At 55.5% G+C, this 8,020-nt stretch overlaps 1 protein-coding gene across 6 annotated transcripts in view; it reads left to right on the forward strand.

Moving 5' to 3' along the window:
* Positions 1-8,020, forward strand: part of BAIAP2 (BAI1 associated protein 2) — a 107,279-nt gene that overhangs the window by 71,188 nt on the left and 28,071 nt on the right. For 5 of the 6 annotated variants that reach the window (XM_019515689.1, XM_019515651.1, XM_019515680.1 and 2 more), the window contains 4 exons: positions 2,201-2,353; positions 5,549-5,776; positions 6,183-6,381; positions 7,807-8,008. In XM_019515689.1, coding sequence (XP_019371234.1) covers positions 2,201-2,353; positions 5,549-5,776; positions 6,183-6,381; positions 7,807-8,008 — 782 coding nt within the window. The remainder of the gene's footprint in view (positions 1-2,200; positions 2,354-5,548; positions 5,777-6,182; positions 6,382-7,806; positions 8,009-8,020) is intronic. The other variant, XM_019515662.1, reaches the window with a different exon arrangement.

Genomic DNA, 8,020 nt, shown 5'->3' on the forward strand with positions numbered 1-8,020 from the left:
TAGTCCAACCACTGGACCGGGAGCCAGGAGTTCCCCAGTGCTAGCCCTGATCTGATACGAGCTCTCATGGGGGTGTTGGGCCGATCACATTATCTCACTGGCCATTTCCCAGATGAGTTTCACCCCATTTTCTGTGTTGCACAAGTGTGCCAAGGGGCTTGGAAGCTGAAATTGCTACAGTTCGATTAAAGATTGGAGACAGGCAGAAAGCTGCAGGACCTCAAATTCCCGGTGTGGCCGTTTTCCAGGAGAGCTCGGAGTCCTTCAGCCACGTTTAATTTTGCCCAGACTGCAAAGCCGGTCGTGACTCTGTCACCTTCTAGGGAAGAGGAGGTGGAAAAGGAGCATGATCCACAGCAGGTTGAACTGGTGTGCTCTCTCTGGCATGCCGTTGGTTGAAGTTATCCATGCTCTTTAGAGAGGAGCAGTTCAGGGGCTGGGAATGGATTAGGAACTGTCCAAGCCCAGCTCCCCTGAACCCAGACTGAATTAATAGGTAGGCACAACCTTTGGCAGCCCTCGTAAAGTGAATAAGTAGCTGGCATCCACCCAACAACGAGCAGCTGTTCCCATCTCTGAATCCTCCAGCGCACTCCTTGCTTACTGTCTCCCCTGATCAGCTCCTTGGGGTTGGTAGTCATTAATGGATGTGGTGTCTTCTTTGGCCCCAGCAGGCATCCAGCTGGGTGGGGCAGGGAGCTTGGCCTGGCCTTGGCAAAGCTGTGAGTGTTTCCCAGTTAGCCGGAGATTTCTGTCTTGCTTCTTCCACCAGAAACGTAGTTAGCAGTGTTAATCTGAAGTCAAGTAAAAGGCATGGTACATTTGAACTTTATAGACCAATGGTTCTTCAGCCTTTTAGTTTCAAGGCACCCTTGGGTACACTCAAAGCCGCCCTCAGAAAATGCCAGCTGTTAGAATACATTAAAAAAAATATGCCAGCTCTTTGTTAGAATACATAAAAATAATAGAGCAGCTTTTCTGTTGCAAAGAACCCGGAAAAACCACACCTATGGATTTCTCTTGGACATCTCCAGGCTCATCTCGTGACTTGTCTTTCCAAACACAGTAGTGCTAACACTATGTAGCCCCCTGGAAAAGATCTCAAGGCACCCTGGGGTGTGTGGCCCCTGCTTGAGCCTCCCTGGTATAGACGAACCAAAGCAGAGCAGCCCAGGGCAGATGCCCGCGTGTGTTTGGGGCTGGTGCTATGTGAGATGTGGGGCTGGCCCTGACTCTGCAGTCTGTCCAAGCAGCACACTTGATGGCACGGGCCAGAGAGCCATTTTGGGTGGCTTCTAGTGTTTCTGCTCTAAGGATGCTTCTGAGTCACTTCCATGTGGTGTGGACACGTGTCTTGGTGCACGTGGCCCCAGAGAAAGGCCAGGTCCCTGTCCCGGGGGCAGGTGAGCACAAGAGAGTGGGCCAGGGAGGGGGAGACGGACTGGAGAAGAGAAAGGGCAGGCTCCTAATTGCTTCCGGATGCTCTCAGCAGCTCTTGAAGCCTGGGAGATGGCTGCATTATGCGCATCACACAATACCCCGGGTGGGAGGGTGATGCAGCCGTCATCCTGATGATCTGCCTGGGAGGAAGAGGCTGCTGCAGGCAAGGGGGATGGCGGCTCCGGCGCCTGGGCCATGCCAGCAGGGAGCTTCGCCCCGTTTCCCGCAGCGTGGGCGGCTCTCGCAGGCCTCTCCCCGAGCAGCACCCAGGTGCGTGGGGATGGCTGAGAGGGCGGCAGTGAACAGCACAGCTCTTCCCCTTCCCCCATCCCACCCACACGCCTTCTGCAGCCCACGTTGTGAGTCAGTGGCTTTGTGTGGGGGAGTTCAGATGAGTAAGGACAATTGGTGAGGCGCGCGCACACACGGGCATACGCGTGTGCATGCGTGTGCGCGCCTGCTGCCCCCTGCTGGCACGTCGTTAGCTAAACTCCATGTGAAAAAATGCGTGTTATGTAAAAGCACGGTGATGGTTTTCGTGGGAGCAGCTGCGACGGGCAATACCGAAAACAAAAAAACCCCGCTGCGTTGATGTCGGGTTTAATAAACCGGCGCCCGCTCTGCAGGGGATTGGTGTCCGGACAGATGTGGTTGTGGGTTTCTGGGGAACTTTCTGTACACCTCGTTGAATGCAGAGATAACTGTGCAGCAGAGCGGTTGCCCTCTCCATTGAATCCGTTTGCGTGTCTTTCCCTTGCAGTATATTGAAGCCATCAGCAACAAGCAAGGCGAGCTAGAAAGCTACGTCTCCGACGGCTACAAGACAGCGCTCACAGAAGAGAGGAGGAGGTTCTGCTTCCTGGTCGAGAAGCAGTGTGCCGTGGCCAAAAACACCATCACCTACCACGCCAAGGTGAGCCGGTGTGTCTGAAATCCCTCACCTCGCCAGGGAACGGCCAGAGATGCTTTTCTACAGCAGCTGGTCGTTGTGGTGAAGGAGCCTTCACAGCTGGTAGTAAAGAGCAGGCTGGCATTCTCCACCGACGAGGCAGTGATGGTGCTGAGCTGCGGGTTGCTGCTCCGAGAGCTAGTTTTACCCCCTTTCCCAGACCACCCAGGGATGCTGGGCATGCAGGCTTCTCGGGAGGGTTTGCCCCAGGGCAAGCAGGGTGAAAAGCATCCTTTGTCTGTATGGCTGGGCGGATGCTTCTGTGGAGTTGGCTACTAAAGACCCCAAATAGGGCAGCCATGGGGAGAAGATAGTGACCTGCCTCCACCTGCGCCTGCTGAGCAAAGCCCTGGGGAGAGCACTGAATATACCTCTCCCGCGAGGCCTCTCCCAGCAGGCAGGCCTGTAAGCAGGCGAGGCGGCTTCCGGGTGTGGGGCGGCGAGTGTCACCTGGCAGCCCATCACTCTCCAAGGAGAGGATTAAATAGGAAAGCGGCTGCTGTTCCCAACTCCCACTTGCCCACTTTGCTCCTGCCTACACCTCTTGCTCACGAGGACTCGCTGTTCCACGGGGGAAGGACAGCCCAGAGCTCTCGCCTGCCGGCTCAGGACCTCGGCAGAGGCTCCTGGTGCCTGGCTCCGTAGCTCACGCCGGTACAGTGCCTCTCTAGATACCCCCTGCTCTCTCGATGCGACCCTTGGCCTCTTGCGGGAGCTTGCCATCTCGAATATTCCTGCTCCCCGCCTCCACCCCGGCCCCCACCCACCCGACATCACTTCTCTCACTTCTCCCATCCATCTGTCAAGGCTGAGCTTGGAAGCAGGGAGTAGCAGACGAGTTGCAATTAGTCATAGCCATCCCAGCACTGTAGTATGTGCTGAGTCAATAACCAACATATGTTAATTTTTCACGTGGACCAAAAAGGAGAGTTTTGTCTTTCCAAGGGCTAGCGAACAGCTCCGGGGTCCTCCCCCCACCGGCCACAGACCTGTGGCACTCCTGTTGCCACCGAATGTCACAGAAGCACCTTATTGAAGCATCACGGGCTAAAATTAGCACCTTAATTGCAGCCAAGGATGTGAGAGATTTGTTTTGTATGAGGAGGTTTTGCAGGTGGCTCGCCCATGCGGTGGGTGGGTGTACGTGTAATGTGTATTCTAATTTCCCAAACCTGTCTGAGCTAACGAGACACGGATGGCTGGTGAAAAGTGCTGCTCCACTGCCGATTTGGGGCCGGGCAGTGTCACTCCAAAGCCAGCATCTCGTACGTGTGTGCACACACGCGTGTCTGTGCTTGCATGCATGTGCCAGCAGGCACCAGCTTTTTGCTGAAGGCACTGCAATCTGTCCTGGGAAAATGACCCTATTCTTTAAAGAAAACAACAAAAGAGGCTTTTGCTAACACCAAGGAAAATAGCTCAGGGTGGCATTTAATTAAACCCCTGGTTAATAGCTAATCTAGAGGCAAATGGGTAAGCATTTACCCTGCAGTACTGCTCTCTGCTAATTGGGGATGAGTTAAATTTCTCTTTTGGGAGCAGCAGCCTCTGTGTGCTGCTTAAAAATTGGCTAGCTTCCTCGTGGTGCTGGTAGATGATTCTCCTGCATGTCCTGTGGTGAGGTGGGCCTGTCTTTGAGAGCAGCGTGGTGGATGGCAGCTGCTCTTCACTCTTGGGTTATGACTCCATCACTCCCCCAGTGCTCAGCACACCCCTTTCCCTGCTCCGTAGCAGCTCTCCTGCCCTCACGTTGCAGCCTGGCTGCGGGAATGAATCTCGGAGCAACTACAGCACCGAACCTCCAAGCCCAGGTGCAGATGTTTGGGGTCTGCTCCAGGGCTCCACTTTCCCTGAGCGCTGGTGACATGGTATAGCCATGCCTTTAGCACCTGAGAAGTTCAGCAGCCCAAACCCCTGGAACTGCAAGACATCTAAGCAGGAAAGCAAGAGCTCAGCCCTGGAGTCTGCACAGAGGAGCCCTCTGTGCCACCAGGCTGCTCCAGGTGAGGCAGGCTGAAGCTAGAGCCTCTGCCTCCAAAGACTGGAGGTTAGAAGCTGCAAAAACCAAGCAGCCCTAGAAGATTAGCAGGTTCCTTTGGGAAGTGGCTGGGTCACAGGCGGAGATGACCTCCCATCCCCGTGCCCAGGAGTGGCATATCTGGGGCACGAGTGGCGTGTCTGCACCTGTCACTGTCCCACATCCCTGCCATTCTGTTCATGACGTGTCCAAGTCTCCCTGGGATCTGAGGCCAGCAGTTAGTAGCTTCTTATGGGGTGGAATGGGAGTCCCCTGGCATGACCAGGACATGCTGCAAGGGACCTGGCTGCCCGCAGTCTGCCTTCGAACGCCTGTCCCTCGTTAGCCAGGCACCAAGACTGCACCTACTTGGTGGGAGCAAGTTTCAGGCCTCTTCAGGGGGGCGATTTAGTAGGGCAGAATAGGACAAACACGGCCTCCCACCAAAATAAACGTGCCTAGCCAGGCCAGTGGGCCGGCTCCAGGCATGGCATCACTTTGTCCGAGTCGCACAGCAGCTGCCAGCTTGGTCAGCCACAGGAAAGGAGTTTGCAAAGGCTGCTTTGGGCTGTGCAGAGGAGCCACATTGCAAAGCTCAGCCCCCGTTAACACTGATTTACCCAGCACAGTCTGCTCCGTCCTCCCTGAGAGGCGCCTTTGCTCACACGACAGGTCTTGGCTGATGGGTCTTAGTTTCCACACGTGGGTTCCACCTCTTCATGTCAGCTCCTCCATCCTCCTTCTGCCAGCAGAGGAAGTTCATTACCTTTCCCTCCCTCCTGCTCAGCTTTTAATGAGCTCTTGCAAGCTTGTCCATTGTCACAAGCCAAATCCTGGTTGCAACGCCCTGGGCCATGCCAGTGTTGAGCATGCGCACATGCAGGTAGCTGGATCTCTCTCACTGCTCCAGTCTGCTGTGCATCCAGGTCAGGGGCACTTGAGGTCTCAAGCCAGTTTTAGATGCATCATAGTCTTGATCTGCTTCCTGGGCCTTTGGGACCTGGGACATGAGGCATCCAAAGGGCTTGGTATGAGATGGGAACCATGCCAGGATGTCTCTCTCCCTGTCCCTGCTCTTGAGGGGCACACAGGCTTTTCCCCACAGGACTCTTGTGGACTCACTCCTCCTCCTTTGCTTTTAGGGGAAGGAGATCTTGGCCCAGAAGCTCCCGCTGTGGCAGCAGTCTTGTGCCGACCCCAACAAGATCCCGGACCGGGCCATACAGCTGATGCAGCAGATGGCTGCCAGCAGCAATGGGACCATCCTGCCTGCCCCTCTGTCGACGTCCAAATCGAACCTCATCATCTCAGAGCCCATCCCTGGTGCCAAGCCGCTCCCAGTCCCACCAGAGCTGGCCCCGTTTGTTGGGGTGAGTACACACGGTGTGAGCAAGACAGCTTTTGCTGAGCATTATAAGCCTACTCCTTTAGGGTGTACCATGGCTCACATTCTCCTAGACTTTCACCGGGTGTGGTGGTGGGGCTTGGGGCCAGTCTCAGAGCATATGGCAGGGAATAGGACGGAGACCAGCATGGGCGGACATGCAGTGAGTAACGTGCTGTAAGACAGGATAGCTGCAGGGTTTAGGAAGGGGTTTGCTGATGGCCTAGATGTGCCGTGGGTGACTGTGCCCATCCTCCTGATGCCTTCAGTCTTGGCTGTCTCTCTGGAGGCAGGATACCAGGCTTAGCAGGGCTGGGATGCTGCTCCGCATGGCCAGACTATCATTTCATGTGCATAATGCAGCCATCTCCCACTTTCCCCCCTCCCTGCAGCGAATGTCAGCGCAGGAAACCATCCCCGTGATGAATGGTGTCTCGGGCCCTGACAGCGAGGACTACAACCACTGGCAGGAGAGGAAGCCGGCCCAGTCAAAGCCCTTGTCTCCCCCGCAGCCCCAGAAGCTGAGTGACTCCTACTCCAACACGCTGCCTGTGCGCAAAAACGTCCAGCCCAAAAACAGTTATGCAGCAAGTAAGAACTGCCCCCCACCACTAAAACAGCCACGCCAGTGGCCACACAGCACATCTGGCACATGGGGGTCACAGTCCTGCAACCAGCTCAGTTGGGATGAGCAGCTGTCGGGGTCAATACAGGGCAAGGAGGGCTTGGGTGGCCACAAAGGGCCATGGCTCCCTCGGAGGCAGTTGCCTCCTGTCTGGTAGCTTCTGGGTTAAGTTCATTAGTAACTAGACAGTAATGCATGGGGCATCTCAGCAGCCGCGTGAAAGATGTTGCCACTTTCACGCGTGGCTGGGCACAGGATTAGAAAACCATGGGGTTTCATCTGACTGGCAGTTTCCTTTGGGAGGAAACGCTCCCGCCCTCCAAGAGGCAGATCAGGATGGCTCCGTGGGGCGAAGCAGGCTGTCACTCCGCAGGGCAGGGGCTGTCTCTCTCGTGCTTGCACTCTGCTCTTGCAGACAGACCCAGGGACACCCTGATGCGCCAGGCACTGCTGTAGGGCACAGAGATGACGGAGAGTCACCTGCCCTGATGGGATAAAGCCACTGGATTAGGCCAAAGCCAGGGGGGCTTTCGCCACGGTGCCAGCACTGCCTTTACGCATGCTGTCAATACTCTAGGACCATATCTCAGCCCTGCTTCAGAAGCTGCAACTCCTCGATCTCCTTTCATGTGGGCCTGCACAGCTCCCCTCTGGATTTTCCCCTTCCCACACATAATGGCGAAGTGTCTGGAGTGACAAATGCAGCCTGGGCATGTGCCACTGCAACAGTGATTCTCAACCAGGGTGCCACGCAGTGTTTGCACTGTTAGGCTTATGAGCACAAGTCACAAGATAAGCCCAGGGATTTCAAACAGAAGTCTGTTGCTGTGGGCTTTTTGAGTTCTTTGCAACAGAAGAATTGTTCTATCATCATCCCATAGTCAAAAAAAAAAAGAATGAAAACTAAGAGCTGGCGCTTTCCAAGGGGGGGCCTCGAGTCTCTCCGGGGGTGCATTGAGTCCAGAAAGCTCTGAACTACACAGTGACCTGTTTGCACTTACCATTTAGATGGTCTGAAATGTGAGGATTGTCAGCACGTTGAACGCCAGAGGAAATGCACAGCTTGGGAGCCGAGCTTCCCACCTGTGTGCTCCTGCCTTTGAAAGTAGTTTAAAAGCCAACTGCATAGCCAAGAAGTGGGGGCCTCCTGAACTGCCTTGGCCATCCAGGGGGGAGTTCCCATTACGTCCAGTAAGCCTGGATGTGCTTATCATGTCCCACAGTGCCGTGGTCCTTCGACGGCAGCAACACCGAGCAAGCCACGTGCTGTGGCATCCTTGTATCGTGCTGTGGCTATGAGTAACGTGAGAGGGTTTCGGGTTGGGGCTGTGTCTGTGGTGTGCATGGCCACCGGGGCTGAGGTCTCAGGCCTTTTCTTTGTCTCCCACCAGCTGAGAACAAGACTCTGCCGCGCTCCAGTTCCATGGCCGCCGGGCTCGAGAGGAACGGTCGGACACGAGTACAAGCCATTTTCTCTCACGCTGCTGGGGACAACAGCACCCTCCTGAGCTTCAAGGAGGGGGATCTCATCACACTCCTGGTGCCCGAGGCCCGGGACGGCTGGCACTATGGAGAGAGCGAGAAGACAAAGATGTGAGAGCCCCC

Source organism: Gavialis gangeticus, unplaced genomic scaffold (assembly GCF_001723915.1).
Source record: "Gavialis gangeticus isolate Ggan-Ray unplaced genomic scaffold, GavGan_comp1, whole genome shotgun sequence".
In the NCBI taxonomy this organism is placed as follows: Eukaryota; Metazoa; Chordata; order Crocodylia; family Gavialidae; genus Gavialis; species Gavialis gangeticus.